General features: G+C 44.9%; 1 protein-coding gene across 7 annotated transcripts in view; it reads right to left on the bottom strand.

Moving 5' to 3' along the window:
- fli1 (Fli-1 proto-oncogene, ETS transcription factor) overlaps window positions 1-15,274 on the bottom strand; it is a 79,214-nt gene extending 63,940 nt beyond the window's left edge. The window contains exons 1-5 of one of the 7 annotated variants that reach the window (XM_043676917.1): window positions 14,996-15,271; window positions 14,243-14,326; window positions 8,167-8,372; window positions 6,639-6,793; window positions 6,002-6,205 (exon numbers count right to left, since the gene is read on the bottom strand). In XM_043676917.1, the coding sequence (XP_043532852.1) occupies window positions 6,002-6,205; window positions 6,639-6,793; window positions 8,167-8,372; window positions 14,243-14,281 (604 nt within the window). In that variant the 5' untranslated portion in view covers window positions 14,282-14,326; window positions 14,996-15,271. Of the gene's footprint in view, window positions 1-6,001; window positions 6,206-6,638; window positions 6,794-8,063; window positions 8,373-10,426; window positions 10,578-11,144; window positions 11,317-14,242; window positions 14,327-14,995 lie in introns of those variants that run through there. The other 6 variants (XM_043676924.1, XM_043676921.1, XM_043676922.1 and 3 more) reach the window with 6 other exon arrangements.
- Window positions 15,275-18,885: the final 3,611 nt, after the last annotated feature.

Raw genomic sequence — 18,885 nt, forward strand, 5'->3', positions numbered from 1 at the left:
GAGCTAAATGAAATATAAGGATATGATGTCAGGGTGAGGTGAAGTGGAAGAAGCAGCTGTGCAGCAAAACCTTTGGCTCAGATCTGCTTTGCCTCAATGACATATTTCTGTGGTTCAATATTCCACATACTTCTATGACGCATTTTGAATTGAACAATACCATACCTAACTTTTTGATTAAAATAATTTTATAAAATCTCTACCACTTTAAATTAAATCAACCAACCAAACAGTAGCCTCTGTTGTATTACACTTTCAATAAAAACAAGCAGAATAATATTGTTAACAGCACCAGATGTGAAAAGTTAAGATCCTGGCCTGCTGAATTAACCTCTTTCTTCTGAGCTTCTTTTTTATGTTTTAAAGGGAATACGCTCTTTCTATTGAGTAGAGCTCCTACTTGGAACCCTAAGGAATTGGCTGGCCCAGTGTTTTTACCTTAGATCTTCTCATAAGTGTATGATTATACAGTAATGATTTTTACTTAAATATTTCATACTACAATGGAGACTATTGATGATAGTATGATATTTGCTGAGCCTTTTTGTGATGTAAGGGTAAAGAGCCTTCAGGTTAGGGAACGCAGTTGAAAAGGAATTGTCCCAGAAGACCCGTGGAGACTTTTAAGGTTTATCAGGGAAGTAATCTGGGATTAAACAGAGAGGTTCATCCATTTGCAATCATATTAAATACCTGTAAACTGAAACCTAACACCATATCCCAGCTACTTCTCACAGGAACAACTGTAAATGAAAGCAATAAGTATTGGAGAACCTCAGTAAGTCTTACAACATCTATTAGATTAGATTACTTACAGTATGGAAACAGGCCCTTCGGCCCAACAAGTCCATACCAACCCGCCGAAGCGCAACCCACCCATTCCCCTACATTTACCCCTTTACCTAACACTACGGGCAATTTAGCATGGCCAATTCACCTGACCGGCACATCGTTGGACTGTGGGAGGAAACCGGAGCAAACCCACACAGACACGGGGAGAACATGCAAACTCTACACAGTCAGTCGCCTGAGTCGGGAATTGAACCCGGGTCTCTGGCACTGTGAGGCAGCAGTGCTAACCACTGTGCCACCGTGCCGCCAAGAGAAAAACAGAGTTACTGCAGTGACCCTTCTTCAGAACTGATAGCAGCTGTAAATGGTGGTGTTTATGCTAATGACAGGGAGTGGTGTGAGGGAAGGAGAGAATAGAATACAAAGATTCAGAAAGGGAGAGAAAAGGAAAGGCAAACAAACTGATTGCTGATGATAAGTCAAGAGACTTACCATAAATGGAGTGAAAATCAAAGGAGGTCCATTCCCCAGGGTGGGGGAGTCCAACCTGGACAGCAAATGCTTAATGTGAGAGGGGAAAAGAGACCTAATGAGTAACTTCTTCCATGCAGAGGGAGGTGTGTGTATGGCATGAGCTGTCAGAGGAAGTGGATGGGTATATGAATAGGACGATTTAGAGGGATATGGGTCAAATTATGCTAAATGGGACTAGATTTATTTAGGATACCTGGCTGGCATGGGTGAATTGGACCGAAGGGTCTGTTCTCATGCTGTATATCTCTATGTCTCTATAACTGCAGATGCTGTAAATCAGAAACAAAAGCAGAAATTGCTGGAAAAGTTCTGTAAGTCTGGTAGCATCTGTGATGTGAGATCAGAATTAAGGAAGGATCATCAGACCTGAAGTATTAACTCTGATTTCTCTTCACAGATGTTGCCAGACCTATTGAGCTTCTCCAGATAAATGGAGTGCTCCAGCAAAGCTCAACATGAGCTGGAGGAACAACAGTTAATTTTTCGCTTAGGTATCTTGCAATTTTCAGAACTCAATATTGAATTTAACCATTTCTGAATGTGCACACTCTGCCCTCTATTCATTGCCTTTCCCTCGTTGCTGTGGGTCCCATGCCAAAAGTGGGGGGGGGGGGGTTCCAGCAGAACTAACCCATTTCCAACCACCCACATTCTCATTGGCACCCATTCAGTGTTTCCCTCCCTCCCAGTTTATCACCAGCAACCCCTTTGTTTGCCTCTCCTCATTTTCTCCTGTGGGCACCGTCTCCATGTATTCTACTCACCCCCTTCCCTACCCATCACCATCATCAGTATGAATACCCAACCTCATCCAGCTGCTATCAATTCTGAAGAAGAGTCACTGGACTCCAAATGTTAACTTTTTTCTCTCTCTCTCCACCAATACTGCTCGAACTGGAAAGGTTTTCCAGCTATTTCTGTTTTGGGATTCAGATCTCCAGTGTGAGCAGTACTTTGTTTTATTTATATATTAGGAAATTGCATGGATTAAAGGCCAAATTCTCACCCTCAGATCAAGTATCATTTCAGCAAATATTTAATCCCGAAAAGCACGGGATTTCATTGTAATTTATGAATACTCTGCCTCAGGGATCGACGTGAGTCAATGCCTTTAGCCAACGTGGGGCACCAGTAATAACGCCAAACACAGTTACCTTTACAGTGAATACAAAGGAGAGGGTAAGCAGCTGGTCTCACTTAAAGTCGCTTATACACTGGGACACCTGAGACACAGTTTGGCAGAAACAGCAGCCTTTCATTTATTAATAGAACCAAAGACTGGAGTTAAGGAGTGTTAGTGTGGACCTGTAACTGTTTGAGGCACAGGCAGTGCTTAAGAAGAATATGTGGACTGTATATGTGAGATCGTTTCCGTACAACGCAGGCAGCATCCCCTGTGTGTGCGTGCAGGCTGCAACTCTGTTATGCAACCTTTATCCCCCTCATTCATGTTCAGCTAGAAGGCCGGAGTAAAAGCCCGAAACAGACCGTGACCCTGAAAGCCTCAGTGAAATCCTGTTATTACTTTATTATTTTCCCTCCCACCCATTCCTCTTGTCTCCTCTGCTTCCCTGCCGTTCACAGCACATTATCCCAGTCCATATTTTGCAAAGATAGACAGGGCGGCAAAGCTGGGGGGTTCTCAGTATTTCTCAGATTAATAAATTTCATATTACACTTAAAATTGCAATGAAATCTGCTACGGGAGCAGGACAGAAGACGCCAAGTTTTGTTTAAGCAGCCAGAATAAGGTTAAAACATCGAGCAGGGAAACAGGAACTGGGAATTTTACAAATAATCTGATGCATCGATTAAATTATATGCAGTCAGCTAACCGAGAGTCTGTAACGTGGGTTACAATTAGGAACAAATTTCTGACATTGAATGTTCGTCTGAATATTTGAATCATATTTGTAAAGCGGTTCAAATCGTTGTTTTATGTTGGTTTAACATTTTGCAAGGTTTTGTACGGATTTACGATGTCATTCTGTCCTTAACCTCTGCAATAATTTCGAAGATTTCATTGGGATAGATGTTAAATGCCGCTTTAATGGGATTAATCAACGCCATGAGAGTGCGCGTTCATGTGCGAATTTGTACAATTATAAATGGTGTTTCCCTGCTTGTGTATGTTTGATAGCTCTGTGTGTTGGAGCGGGGAGGAGGATAGGGAAAGGAAGTTTTGTAGTTTTATTAACCTTCTTAAACCAAAAAATTGCCTCGTCCGCTGGTTAAACAGTTAATAAAATCCAAACGCATTTCAGTAAATCTGGGTTTAGTTTGAAAATGCCTACGATTATTCGGGCGTTAATCTCTGCTCCCTTGTCTCTTGCCCCAGTGTGATATTAAAGGGGGCCATCGTGCAACCGGAGTTACGTGGCAAGCCATTTTGTCAGAGACATTTCACATCTTAAACATCCCAAAGCTCCAAAAACGTTTTGTTTTCAAACGTTATAGAGACCTTGAGAAGGACGGGATATTGACTCAGGGACAAACCTCAGTGCGGAGGCCTCGCTGCAGAGCGGTTCAGCTCAGAGTTCTTCTGAACAGGACCGGAAGGTTTACGAATCTCCAACCCGGCTGCCCTCAGGTGATGTCGATTCCCAACATCACGGGCTGCGGTTCGATTAGAAAGCCCCAGCCCGCAAAGCTAATCGTTATAAAGTTTCCACGGTCTGATATGGAGAACAAGCTGACGCTGCACAGTCTTTTACAGGACAATCGGACCCAAGATGCCTTTAAGCAAGCGGCCGACTCGCAACCTCAGTCAGCAATGCTGGGTCATCTCTCTCCCACACAGGGAGGGTGCCATCCGGCCAGAACCAACAATGGAACCCACTCTTTACAGGAATATTCCACACCTGGAGTTGAATCGGTTCTCCCTTTGGTGGTGCTCGTTTCAAAACTCAAAAGTCGAGTTTTAAGCTCAGGTGGATTCAGCCCCAGAACATCCCGAACTCAACAAATGGAGTGAGATCCATTGGGATCGAATTGTACAGGTCAGAATGACGCCCCACTGCGCTCACACACTAACCACATGTCGGCAATAACCTTATACTGTGTGGGCCAGGGAGTTACAGCACGGAGAGAGTGGGCAGCCAGAGTGACTAGTGAAGGCCCAACTAAAATCAAGCAGGATTTTATGTATATATACATATTATGTATTATATATATATAACATACATACGATGGAGCTCGAGAATATCGAAGCTAATCTAACCTGCCCCCTTTTCATTCCATGAATGCCAGTTCCAACTCCACTGAAACCAACCTCCGGACAACTGCCCCTTTTGTTCGAGTTCGATTCTTTGCAGAAAGCACCAGCCACACTGAAATCAGCCGCGTTTTCAAAATCCTTGCAGCCAGTTCGCTCAAAAGATTACGGAACCAATTCATTCGCTAATCGCCCCGAGACTGCTGTCTTGACACAGTTCCGATTTACTGAAACCAACTTGAGGCGTTGAACCGGGAAATGTTCGCTCTGTTCCGTTACCCTGATGCACTTTGTATGACACGATCTGCCTGTACTGCACCCAAACAACACCTTTTCACTGTTACCTAGGTCCATGTGACACTAATAAATCAAATCAAATGGTACTGCCTGGCAATCTGAGCTTGCACTACTCCCCACCCACATCCTTTACTTCTAGAAACAGTATACAATATTCGATATTTCGGCATCTTAAGTAATGGATAAAAAGTCTTTTTACACGGTAGGGGTGGATGGGGAGAGAACGGAAGTGGGGTGTCGAGATAAGGGGTCAGCCGTCAGCAAGTTGAACCGCAAGGAGAATCGATGGGCAGAACGGTCTCTGTAAGCGGGAAGAGACTGACTTTGAGAGGCGTGTTTATTACAGAAAAAGGGTCTGCAAAGACTCGGGATAACGAATCAAGTTATTCCCTAATCCAGTCGTCTAATTATAATTGTGATATCGCATTTAACTGAAAGAAATTGCCAGTTTTATAATAGACATTTATCACTTTATACATCAACTTACTCTGGGTGTAACGCACATGCTAACAGCGGCGACACCTTAGAAATAAACGGCACTTCTGAAATTCTTGCCCGCGCTGTTTTAGTTTATCTTATTGGAACAGAAATCTAACAGTCCAGCGGTTGTTGTAATCAATTTCTCCCTGTTCCTCATAAATCAGATGGAAATAAAAAGCTGCGTATTTTAAAAATTGCAACAATGAAACTGGATGTATCTGGAACCCCACACCTGGTCTTGAACAAAAACGCATCCAGGTTTACGGCCAAGAAATAAATATATAGTACCCCCTGCCGCCACAGTGTCCAATAATCCCAGGATTCAATTTCTGAATGAGACCGAAACCCATTGGTTTATCCACAGACACGAGCTTCAATACATTTTGCAACGTGTACTGACATTAGCAAAACATCACATTTGAAAGCTACAGACATTTCAGAACGAGCCCACACAAGACGTGTCCGTGAAATGCTTCCTTCTTTCTAATTCGTTGAATACAATCATTTTGTAAACTATTGGCAACAAAAGACTTGCTCGATTACACTCTGACTGCAACTGATGAGATCCAGGATAAGTTACCACCACTTTCAGTGGGATCTTGATACTCATAACACCGACACAAGCAGCACTGACTCACTGACACTTCTAGTTAGGCTGATGGTGAGAGCTGGAACCACACTTACTTTCCCTGAGGTAATTTAGGTGTGAGAGCAGGACTTCAGCATTGTAGAGGGAGGTCAGGCGGAGAAAGTCTTCCTTGTTCATTTTACAGAGCTCCTTGCCGTCCGTGTTGTGAAAGAGGGCCGTGTCGATCTCCAAAAGCCCGTATTCCTTGATGGCCCACTCCAGCCACTGTCTGACGTGTTCCTGGCTCCAAAGAGTCGGATCTGCGAAACACCAGCCATTTAAAGAACTCATCCAGAATCCTGCACAAACCGCACCGACTGCACAACACTAAACTCTCCAATCCACACGTTGTTCTCGTTAAAGGGACAGTGCCGATTCTGTACGCAGTTAATACTGAAGCTTAGCTCCCACCAGCCGCTTGACTCAATCCAGATGTATGCGAGCCAGTCGGCTAATTTCTGGTAATGGAAATTGAGTGCATAATTGGATCAAAATCAGTGAGCTATAGAGATGTGGTCGAGTCTTATCACTGATATTTCACCTTGGTGTAATTAAAGCAAAACTGAGACGGGGGCACGCGGGGGGAGGAGAGCAAGGTGGGGAGGGGGGCAGGGAGCTTCTGAGAGACCTCCATTGATGGGAAGGCCTCCATCTGGCCTGAGAGACTACCTTTGCTACCTTCCCTGTAGTTACCTGCCGGCACGATCACTCTCCGCTCGTTGGTGGTCATGTTAGGCGGCGGTGGCCCGTTCTTCTCGTCCATGTAGTTGCCGTAACTCATGGGGTTGGTGTCGGTGCCACTGACCAGCTTATTGCACTTGGCCACGCTGCAGTCTACAGGTGAGTCCCTGTCAGGGATGAAGAAGGAGACAGATGTCAGAGCCAGGAAGGTACAAAGCGACACAGGTGCCGCAGTTCGCTCTCCGTATTCGTTCACATCCTCAGGTCGCTGTACAACCAAGCGCCCTGAACGAACTTCCTCTGAAAATGTGGGCAGTTGTTCCCAGGGTTTGTGACTCACTTTAATTACATCTGTGTGTGCATACAGCGGTCAACAGTAGATTATCCCATTGTTTAAATGAATATAATACAACATCGATAAGAGGAAAACGGGTAAGATTTCCTGCATGCGTTAGATGTGAATGAAATTTCCTAAGGATCGATTTCGTTTAATTTTCATGCCCCCCCCCCCCCATAACCCAAATGAAAAACTGGTTGTATTCGGCTAAAAAAAATCAACTTCACAGGCCCATGCACGTAACCCAATGTTCAACAGAGACTGATGACAAAGAGAAGGGAGGCAAAGTGAGGAATAAAGAGCAAAAAGAGACAAGATGTGGCAGAGATTTTAACATGTCTGAGTGCAGCCCTACAGAGGCGGGACACAGTAATGTAGGGACTGTTTATATTACTGGGCTAGGAATCTAGAGAACGTGTGTTCAAATTGCCCATTGCAATTTGAGGATTTGAATTTCATTTTCTAAAAGATCTGGAATCAATAAAAGCTGACGAAAGTTTTGGACCAGTTTACAGATCGAGACGCACATGGAGACCCAACGGGCTCACTGCCACCCGGTTCTCCTCACCCGGTTTGGTCTCCGTGTGTCTCTCGATCTGGAAAGTGGCTGAAAAATCCACTCAGTTGTGTGAAAGGCCCACCCTAAGCTTTTCAAGAGAGCGAGAGATGGACTAATCCCCGCAATAAATGACGCATTTTACACAGAAGTTAAGATGCGGTGACATCTTAGCCTTGCTGTTTTGTTTTCTCGCAAGGCCCTCTATGTTTACTGACGGAGAAGCGACCCGTCTCTTTGGGAGCCCAATGAGCAGATCATAATCCAATCCCACAGCCCTCCCAACAGAACCACGCCATACAGCTGGGGACTGTACGGATCCGGTTGTAAGTCTAGTAGAGTTTGTTCTCTACAATAAATGTGTAATCACATGCAAACATATTATGTGCAAGCTTGTTAGAAATACAATGGGAGAATTCATACGCAATTTTCTGTTACAAATTGAAGTAAATTTCATGTGAGTGTATGCTTAGTTGACACAAACACTCTTGGGTGGTGTGTACTTAAGAAATGATATTGGGCGAATGAGGCAGTGGGACATTACCACATGTTGAGTGGAGATGAATTCAGGAGATGGACAGTTTGATGGCCCCGCTCTGCCTGTGGGATCTGCTTTTGTTGGAAAAGGCTGTCTGATCCGATGTTACCTGGACCCGTTAATATGGTCGTATTCCCTCTTGATATGAACCCTGACGGGCTGGTTGATCCATTCTTGTTGAGGCAAGGGATTGATTTTGTGCGTTTGTCCATAGTCGGCTGCAGCTGAAGCCGTCATATCCGCTTTGGGGAGATGTGCAGCCACGTACGAGGTGTCAAACAGGGACTGATCGTCACTCACAACCGACAGGGCTTCCTGAAAACAGCAGAAAGATCAGAGGGCATACGGTCAGAAAGTTGCAGGTACAGACAGTAATCCCAACTCGAGATAGTGAACCCTCCAACATGAGGCAGAGATTCAGGGGGCAATCCAACCATGATAGAGCGCCCCCTCTCCGTTATGTGATTGTGACAACAGATTAATTACTGAAAATGGCCTCAACCTCAACAATGAGAATGCAATCACTTCAGAAAATGTTCATCAATATCCTGCACATCAGTTTTAAATCCATCTCCACACAATGGACTATCTGATACGTTATAAATGTGTACATCCCGATGAGCCGACGTGAATGTGCGTTTTTATGGGTGTCGCAGAATCATCATTAAGAACTCAGGCCGTGAACAAAACACCCATAATCGTTTGGAACCCAGGCTTTGCTGAAAAGGATAGCTTATGGCGAAGCTTGCGCCCATCAGGGCAATTCGTAAGAAATACCAATTGGTATGTTTGAGAATTGCCTTGACCAATAACAGACGTAAAACGTACGAACAATTGCCTTTTTTCAGCAAATTTTAACGGAACATTTATTAACTGAGCACTTCCAATAACCATATTATCTCAATGAAAACTGAAAGGACAGGAATGTCAAATATATTCGGACATACTGTCCCCAGTAGCTGGAAACCCTAGTCTGGTACCTCCCGATCCATCTCTGGAAGTGACCGGGATATCTACAGGTTACAGAGAAAATGCTATAGCATTGGCGAGTGTCAATCTTGCATTCAAAGGGTGTAGCAAAACTAAGGCAAAGTCTGAAGCAGATCGGGAAGGTTACTAGAGGTTCGCGAGCGGTTTGACATAGGAGTGAGCAGTTCCTATCCGCCGCGGCCCGGACTAATCTAGGACATTGGCAAGTATTTTCCCCATACTGTCTGTGTTGCTGCAGGCTTGTCTGCTCAGTGACTCTGCACTTGCCAATGCTCAGAAACCCAAGCCAAAACCAAACTTCTGTGAGCTCGGCTAAAGGGGTAGAGCCAGAGCGGGGAGGGAGTGGAGAGAGGCGCCTAACCCTGCTCCAGCTCAGAATTAGCACGGCAGAGAGAGAGAGAGAGAGAAACACGAAATAAACACCGACAAAGTGAACATAAATCAGAGGGAGTGCGGGAGGAGAGCAGATAGTTTTCCATCTTTATTGTGTTAAGGAAAAAGGAAATCTGTCAGGAAACAGGGGTGTAAAGAACGGAAATGTATGCTGGGTCGATAAGGGAGGGGGTTTGCTGAGGAACCTACAGTTCAGTTATGAATCAATCAAGCCTTCACTTGAAACTGTTTGTTGCAAGACCCTGAGGAGCGCTCACCCTTCTCTCTCTCTCCGCTTGAGCGTTCGCCACTCTGTAACACTGGATTTGAAAGGGGGGTCCTCCTGCCTACTCCTATTTATTGTCTCTCCCTCTGCCCCGGGGACAGCAAGTCTCCTTTCGGACCGAGCAGCAATGAGCTGCGGGCGGCGCGCACACGCAGCGCGGCCGCTCTCCCTCAGGGGGACACATCGCTGGTCACACTGGACACTCCAAGGCACAGTCTCCGCGCGTCTGAGGGTAGGGGTTGGCATTGGTCTTCAGAGCCGCTGGGCGCTGTGCCACCCGGCGTTGCGCAGTTGGTCGTGGTCGGTGGCAGGTCCCCCCCTCTGTAATGAGAGCAGCCCCTCACTCTCCTGGTCTAACCCAGGGTGAATGATAGCCAGCTCTCCGCCCCGGGCGCAAATCGAGAAGCAAATGTTCACAGCTCCTGCAGGACTGAGCACAGTGACCCCTCCACAATCCTCTGCCTCTGCCATATCCCAGGCCAAGAAAAAGACATTTCCAAAGGAGATAGACAATCTGACGGAATGGCGCTGCTGTTGGTGGGCTGGAAACTTGGGGTGGGGGCAGTTGGAGAGGGGAGGCGGGGAGGCGGGGGTGGTGGTGGGGGGATGAGGTGAAGAAAAAAAAAAGTGGCGTCACCCCGAAGGAAAAGCGAGAAACAAAACATCCCGAGGACAGGAGGCTCTTCAAGCCAGCCCAGAGCCCCAACCCCCTTCCCTTTACCTTAATAGTGCCGTCCATTTCCCCCGATTTCTTCCCTTTTCCACAAATCGGAACAATATCGCAAACATGACACGGTCAGGAGGTAATTACAACCACAATTCTTACTCGGACAGGCGAGGTAACCGGATGAAAGATTGGCAATTCTGGGAAGTGAAGTCAGCCGCCCGGGAGGAAGCTGCTGAACCAATGGTGGGGGCTCATTACACATTTTTTTTTGAAAGCAGGATATTTTGGCCGTCAAGATAAGGGAGAGAAAAAAAAACACAGAAACAATAGTCGTTTCTCTTTTCCGTGGTTCCAATGCGTTTTCCTGTTCGCCCCTCACCCTCAGACACACACACACACACACACATTCACAGTTGCTTCAGAGTAAAATAAAACCACTAACGCTTATGTTTACAACTGGCCACAGAGTCAGTTAGCAATCGTACGCTACCCTTGGATGAGTACCATCGGCAGATTATCTCCATCCCCTTACGCCCTATTTAAGGAAGACTTTGACATGTATTTATTTACGAAGGTCAGACGAAACAATCCTGGCCCCCCACAGCATCATCTCGAGCAGCCAACAGCCTTTCCCCAAACCCCTTGAAAAGTTACCGGTAACTAGTCACCAAGCTAAGCAATTCTCCCAGCGGATTACTGTTACATCTGCACTTAAAATACACGCTTAGGAACGTCTTATTGTACTCAGCATAATTCAGAATGAATGGTTTACCTGCTCAGGTGAATTTTTAAAAACTTTATTTAAATGTATTTATTTGGAATCTGCCCTTCAAGTCCAGACGTCTCGCTCTTGCTTTGTATTAAAACGCGTTACAAGTCTTCAGTTGCCTTATCCGATTGTTCGGTCTTGATTAACTTGGCGAATTTAGCTCGCAGTCCTCTCTCTCTCTCTCCCCCACCCCCTCCATTCCCCCCGCCTCTGAAATGATTCTCATCAATCCAGGCAGCATTTCACTGGAACTGCAGATCCCAACCTGAGCGGATCGCAGTGAGGCACTGACCAATCGGGAGAGGGCTATTTTCAGCGCTAATTGCAGGTCTCGCTCCTGGATGTATGCAGTTTCACTTTCCCTCTGTCTCTAGCGGAAAACTCTCCGTCTCCTAAAGCCCCGGTTCACAGTAATCAGTTACTTTAAACGTGTCTCCAACCTGGACGTCTAAGTGTGGGATTTATTCAGAGCGAGTCAATGAGAGAGGGGAAGAGGCTGGCGGTTTGCAATAAGAGTAATAGAATATTTTAAAGAGAGAGAGAGAAAAAAAATACACTTCACATTGGTGTGCTGGCCATGCCAAGGCTTGCTTCTGCAGAGTTGCTGCAGCTCACTAATGAATGCGCCTTTCTTTGCAGGTAACGGAGATTCTCATCCCTGATCAGCGGCGGAATGTTCTTCAGAAAGTCAGCTGTTGAGTCCCTGTCCTCCTGCTCTCTCCCCCCTCGCCCGTGAGGCCGTACACTGGGCCCCATTCGCACCCCCCCCCCCCCCCCTCCCCCGGCATAGCCCTCTCCCTACCCGGCTTCAGCTATAGCCCACTGTCGCTGTATCCCTCAATCCCGAGAATGACGAGTCCTGGGCCATGCAGTCACCGGGGCTGGGGAGTGGGGGGGGGGGCAACAGAAGGCCGAGTGAACAGACCCCAACGTTTGTTTACAATGGAGAACAGATTCTCAGGTTGTCCCTGGTATTTCACTTTTTTCAAGGATTTAAAAGCAAAACGAAAATTGCCTGGGGAGAACGTGTTCAAACCACCAACAAGATCCCCCCCCCCCCCCCATAATTTATGAGGCAGCTCTGGCGGTGAGCTTTAATATCTCATTTCACTTTTCTTTGCGGCGGGAGGGGCGAAGATGACGACAATTTCAGACATTCAAATAAAACGAACCTATTGACTTAGCCTTGGAATGGTAGGGGCAAATTCCCACAATTACAATGGTGGGTGTATCTGCAACTCTGAACACACAAGCAAACTGTCTGAGCCGTTGCTCCAGGCCATAATTAATTTGAGATTTATTTTTATTGGAGAATTTCTAGTCTCCGCTGACCTTAGCAAAACAAGTCTGCAACCAGGACCTGGATGCGCTTGAATGAAACATAATATAACTGCAAAGTCTTTCTTGTTGGCCTGATTTGGGGTTTGTCTGAGTGTTTAAACATTGATATTGTACATGGCTATCTTTCTAAAGTAATAGATGTTGGGGATTGCAATTAGATCGATGTCTCGTTCTGAGCATCGTCATAAAAGGGCCGATCATTACCCCATGTCAGCCCCGTGGAAAAAGAAGGGGACGGCGTTTTCTCGCGGAGTCTTGCTCACTTGGTGAGCTTTGGTTGAACTCTGGAAGTGAGAGAGCAAGGAACAGAGTGAGAATTGTTCCACGTTCACAGACCTCTCCGCCTTGGTTGGAGACTGTCTGAAAACCAGCCTTTGTGAAGTAACACAAACGTTATGACTGGGTGAAAAAATATGCTATTTCAAGGGCGTTAGGTACAAGCCCGAGGTCTACATACTGCACTATTTAATAACGCCACAGAATATCAGAGACATCAATGTTTTCGAAAGGTCTTCTTTAATAAGACCGAGGTGCGTCTTAAGCTTCGGTGTCAAAGCTTCTCCTTTTGATCGTGAGCAGTTAACACTACCTGAAATGAATAGACCCAGGCCCTTGCACAACTGCAACTGCGTGTTTTTCACCTTAAAAATAATACACAAACTTCTTCAATTACCGCAGATATTTACCTTGTATGAAATTGATATATATATATTTTTAAAAACTGCAAGGTGTCTGCATTAGATGCAGGTGATCGAATTACATTAACGAATTGGACGCTACAAATATTCTTATTCTCAGTCGAGATGATTTATTTCACTGCTGTTTTAACCTCTGGTGGATTTTTTTCCCGTCTGGTCGACTCAAGGGGGGCGGTGTGCAGGAGGGGGAAAGTTCCTCGTTTCTAAAAGGTCTGACTCTGAAGAAATGGATTGCCCAAAAAGAAGGGAGTAAAGGATGAAGGGAAGAATAGTTCAGTTTGATATTGGCCAGATACGATCTATAGACAAACGCTTGGGACGTCGGCCATGTGACTGTAGAAACCACAGAGCGGGCCTTACTCTATGGCTGAAACCCCCTTTCTCCTAATCTTTGCAGCAACTACAGCACTTCCGAAGCGGATTTAAAGTCAGTCCATATCCACGTTAAACACATTCCTGAGTTGAATACTCAATTCAAAACTCATTTATGTAGACTGTCTACTTAATTTGATTTCACACATGCTGTGAGTGGGCCTGAAGTGGGGCTGCCAGGCAATATCAATCTGTGCAAAATAAAGTTATAAGAAATTCGTTTTCCTTTCAAATTCCTATCCGCCATTGAACTTGAAGTTTGGAATATTACATTTCTGTTAGTCAGAATGTTCAATTCTATCTTTCTTTAAATCAATTCCAGCATTTTCGAAGTTACGCCATACCTGGGGATGAGGGTAACTTTCCCAGCAAGTGATATCACAACGGCAAGGATCACATAAGCAAAGATATTGTGAGTGATAAGGACTGAAAGTCGCCCCCCTATTTAACTAAATAACAGGCAGGGTCTTGCTTTTCAGATTCAGTCAGTTTCTGAAATTGCAAACCACTCTGAAATTGTACAGGGTTATTGCTGTTAAACAGGTGGAAATTCAGACACAGCTGAAGGAACAATTTCAACAATATTTTCCTGGGTGCTCCCTTTTTTTCTTCGATTCTTCCTTCCAACAAAACAATGTTAAATGGTTTGAAGTTCAGGCCGTTTCAGGAACGCTGCTGTCTCATTCTTACCTTTACGTAAGACGAGGTGTCCGGAACAGTCTGAAACATCTTCCTTCAAGCTGCCCTCTCTCCCGCTCCGGTTGGATCCACGTCCTAAAAGGAGTCTCACATTTGAGAAGGAATACAGCAGGCGGGTTTTGCTAGTGCCCCTTTCACCCAGGCCACCACACCTTGACCCCTCTACATTTCCTGTCGACTGCCGGGCCATGTTGAACCGCACACAGCGGACATAAAATGCATTCCAAATCACTCAGATAGGACATCACTTTACCCCCAATCCGTCACAGACACACCTACAAGTGATGATTCTCAGGAAATGTTTAAATACTGCTTCTTCAAATGCGTATTACATTAGTGAGTCTGTCTATCTATCTATCCTCCAGATACTGTCTCTGTCCCCCAGGCTCCCTCCCTTCCCGGTATATCTGTTGCAGGGTTAATTTTGTTCACCACTCTTTCTCTCTAATTTCCTCCACGCCCATCTGTTCTCTCCTTAACTTCTCATTTGCCCCCCCCCCCCCTCCCTCTTTTTCCTTCTGATTTTTTTCCCCTCTTCACCTTTGTATTCTGCCAGCATTCATTTGGATGTGTCCGCTAACCGGAGAGAGTCAGTCTCTTCTCATTCTCGAACACGTTTTAAGTTTGCTTCAACTGTTCATGGCTCCGTGCTGGGTTTTTTTTAAAAAAAACCCAATTCTTCACCAGCAGTTTTTTTTCACGATTTAGGCTCTTTAGAAAGAACACTAGAATAGACATACTCACCCTTTACGCCGGTTAAAAGCACTCTGGGTTTCTTTCACTCAGGCGCAGGAGTATTTCAGCGAAACAGACTAGTTAACGGGCCATTGCTAGCCTAATACTGGCTGTGTACAAGTCTTGACAAGAAAGTCCATACTGTGGTACAGTGGGGGCTGTGTGCCTCCAAAACTCCAGACAGACCGAGTTCAGCAAAGCCTCGGGGAATTATTATTAACAGAGCATTTTTTTAAAAAGAAAAGCCATGGTTTAGTTGATCAATTTCTGAGATGAATTCTAATTAACTACTGTGAAATGGAAATCCTCCTGTGTCAAACTGAATTCGAAACCCGTCCCCATGAATTACTGCCCCCACCCCGTTTTACATTTTCACCATAAACCCGGAGAAGTAGGAAACTCCTAATTTTACTGTTTTTTTTAAAGGAGTTAAACCAAGAAGCGACGCTGAGTGGAGCTCCAGTTCCGCAGCTTCAACACAAATCTCCAACTTTTAATTTAAAATGAATGGGGGGGGGGGGGGGGGAGCAAATGAGAAGTTAAGGGCTTAACTTTAACAGAGCCAGCCCTAACTTTAGTAACAAAACTAAAAACAGAAAATACCAACTTTTTTTAAACTAAGTTATTCAAGGTACATGTATCCTTTTTCAAAAAAAGACAACCTAAACTTTTAATTCCGTCAGTCTCCCCTCCCCCACTGCGACCCAGGCTGCAGCATATTGAAACAGTTTTCTCTGAACAGTAACATCTAACGAGTCGGGGTGAAAGGGGCCAGACAGGTCGCTCTGTCTGCGTTCAGCTCTACCGTTCAATTATATACTAACGGAACTGATGAAGGTATTTACATTTCTGGGCAACGCAAAGTTAACTAGTTCGTGACATTGTAAGGAAGTATTATTGAGGGAGAAAGAATATACGTCTGACTCTTCCAAAATCACAGCATGTTAACAGTGAATCATTCGAATCCTTTAGATTTTTGGTGGTGTAGTTTACAGCCACGGCACAACGACGCGCACACAGAGACAAAGATACACACACAGGCACACAGACACAAACAACCACACAACACATACACACATTCAAACACATACAGTCACACACAAACACAACCACATAAGCACAGCCAGACACAGTCAAAGATAGAGACACACATAAACAAAGACAGCTACGCACAAACACGTACAGACGCACAAACACAGCCACAAAACACATACAGTCACAGACACGACCATGCAAACACTCATAGACACACAAACACATATGCAACTATACAAATGCAGCTACACATAAACACATACAGACACAAACACAGTACACAAGCTTGTACAGTCTCACACAAATACAGCCTCTCAAAGACACATACAGACTCAAAAACACAGCCACGCAAACACAGCCAAATACAAGCAAATGTGCAGGCACACGCAAACGCATACAGCCACAAACTCAGCCACTCAAACAATACAGGCGCACAAACACCGATGTACAGATGCAGACAAACACAAACACAAATACACACTAACGCATACGGACACACGCAAACTCAAGGGTATATACAGACTCGCGCACACACACACCAACGTACACAGATATACGGACGCAAACGAAGATAAACGCAAGAACACGCACATTCACGCAACTGAATGGAAAGTTGATTGAGAATGAGTGAAGGCCGTGGCATGGAGCAGCGCCGAGTTCTGGGGCTGGTGAAAACAAGCAATGAGAACCAAACCAACAAATTGTAAGATGTGACAATCTGACAACAATTGGAATAAATAAAATGCAAAGAATTGGAGACATAAAACTCGCAAACACTTTAACTTGAGTGAAGGGAAGCGAGTCCTTCAGTAATGGGATTCCTACTTCATCGCTTTCATAGCCCCAGTGCACAGGATCCATTATTCACCAAACTGTAAACTCGATGGGAGCTCAGTAAATAGTTGATTTAAGAATGGTTGCATTTGAGAGAAAGCATCTGGTGCACGACTTCTCAGTCACAATTTACCGCACACTCGAGTCTTATGTAAACAAAAGAAAATGCACGTGTTAACAAGAAATATGGCCTGGAACTTGCGGAAGAGGAATTTCAGAAATGGCATCGCTATTTTGAAGGGCGGTGTGGATCATAGAATCACAGAATCTTAAAGCACAGAAAATGGCCATTCGGCATATCTGTGTGTGTGCTAGCGCTTTGAAATCTGTCCAAATTAATCCCGTACCCAACTGCTCCCCATAACTCTGCATATCTTTAAATGCAAGGCCCCATTGCCCTTTTTGAAAGTACCTACGATTTTTAATCTCCTGTCAGGGCATTCCAGATGATCACAACACTTGTGTGAAATAATTTCCTTTCATTTCCTATCTGGTTACTTTTCTAATCATTTACAATACCTAAGCACTTTTCATTCGCATACCAGTTGGAAAGTTAACCGTTTTTTCCTGCTTGCACTACCAAAACGACAACGCTTTCCCTTAAACATCCCCCCCCCCCCCAGTTGGAAAGAGAACGATTCAAACTTTTTCCAACTACTGGATATAATTGAAACCCTTTATCCCGGGTTACATCCTGAAAACCGTATCCTGTACCTTTCCGAGATAGTGACATCCTTCCGGATTTGTGGTACCCAGCTGAACACATATTGCAACCGCAGTCTAAAATATAGAATATTAGAGCGCAGTGCAGCCATTCGGCCCTCGATTTTGCGCCGACCTGTGGAACCAAGCTGAAGCCTATGTATCCTACACTTTTCCATTTTCATCCATATGTTAAATCAATGACCACTTAATGCCCTTAAAGTTGGCGAGTCTACTAGTGTTGCAGGCTGTGCATTCCACAGCCCTACTACTCTGAGTAACGAAACTACCTCTGACATCTGTCCTATATCTATCACCCCTCAATTTAAAGCTATGCCCCCTCGTGCTAGCCATCACCATTCGAGGAAAAAGGCTCTCACTGTCCACCTTATCTAACCCTCTGATTATCTTATGTGTCTAACCAATGACTGGTAAGTATTAAGCACGGTTTCCTTGTTTTATTATTTGGCACCCTATTTCTTAAGCCAAACGGCCTATAATCGTTTGTAACTATATTATCAACTCGCTTTGTCAACTCCAATGGTTTATGATTTTGCGTCACCAGATTTCCATCCAAATAAAATCATTTTGATGATACAGCCTCTTCATATCATTATCCCCACATGCATTAGTTCACATTTACTCGTGTTAAATTGAAGTCGAGTTAGGCATGGGGGTCTCTTGGACTCTGCTGCATGCTCCCTTATTTGTGAAGACCATGGCGGATCTGATTACAGCATTCCTGCCTGCAATGATTCTTTGATTCTTTGATTCTTCGTCAAGAATCAAACTATTTCTGCCTGAGAAAAACATTCGATGAGCTACACCTTTCACCAACTTACACCCTCCTGAAATATGCTGCTGTGTTGATCAATACAGATATTTTCTTAATCAACCTGTTATAAGACGCCTCTGGGACAAGTGGGACTTAAACCGGGGCCTTCTAGCAAGTAGGTAGGGACACTACCACTGCATTACAAGTGTCCTTTCCTGCTCAATCCATTGCCAACATCTGAATCATTTGCTGGTGTAGGACTTGGGCTCCTTACATCCAGCTTTTTTCCCTGGAGTGCCAGGGGCTGAGGGGTGACCTTATAGAGGTTTACATCCCAGGGTACTGAAGGAGGTGGCTCGAGAAATCGTGGATGCGTTGGTGATTATTTTCCAGAGTTCGATAGATTCGGGATCAGTTCCTGCTGATTGGAGGGTGGCTAATGTTGTACCACTTTTTAAGAAAGGTGGGAGAGAGAAAGCAGGAAATTATAGACCAGTTAGTCTGATCTCAGTGGTGGGAAAGATGCTGGAGTCTATTATAAAGGATGAAATTA

The sequence above is a fragment of the Chiloscyllium plagiosum genome, chromosome 35 (assembly GCF_004010195.1).
Source record: "Chiloscyllium plagiosum isolate BGI_BamShark_2017 chromosome 35, ASM401019v2, whole genome shotgun sequence".
NCBI lineage: Eukaryota > Metazoa > Chordata > Chondrichthyes > Orectolobiformes > Hemiscylliidae > Chiloscyllium > Chiloscyllium plagiosum.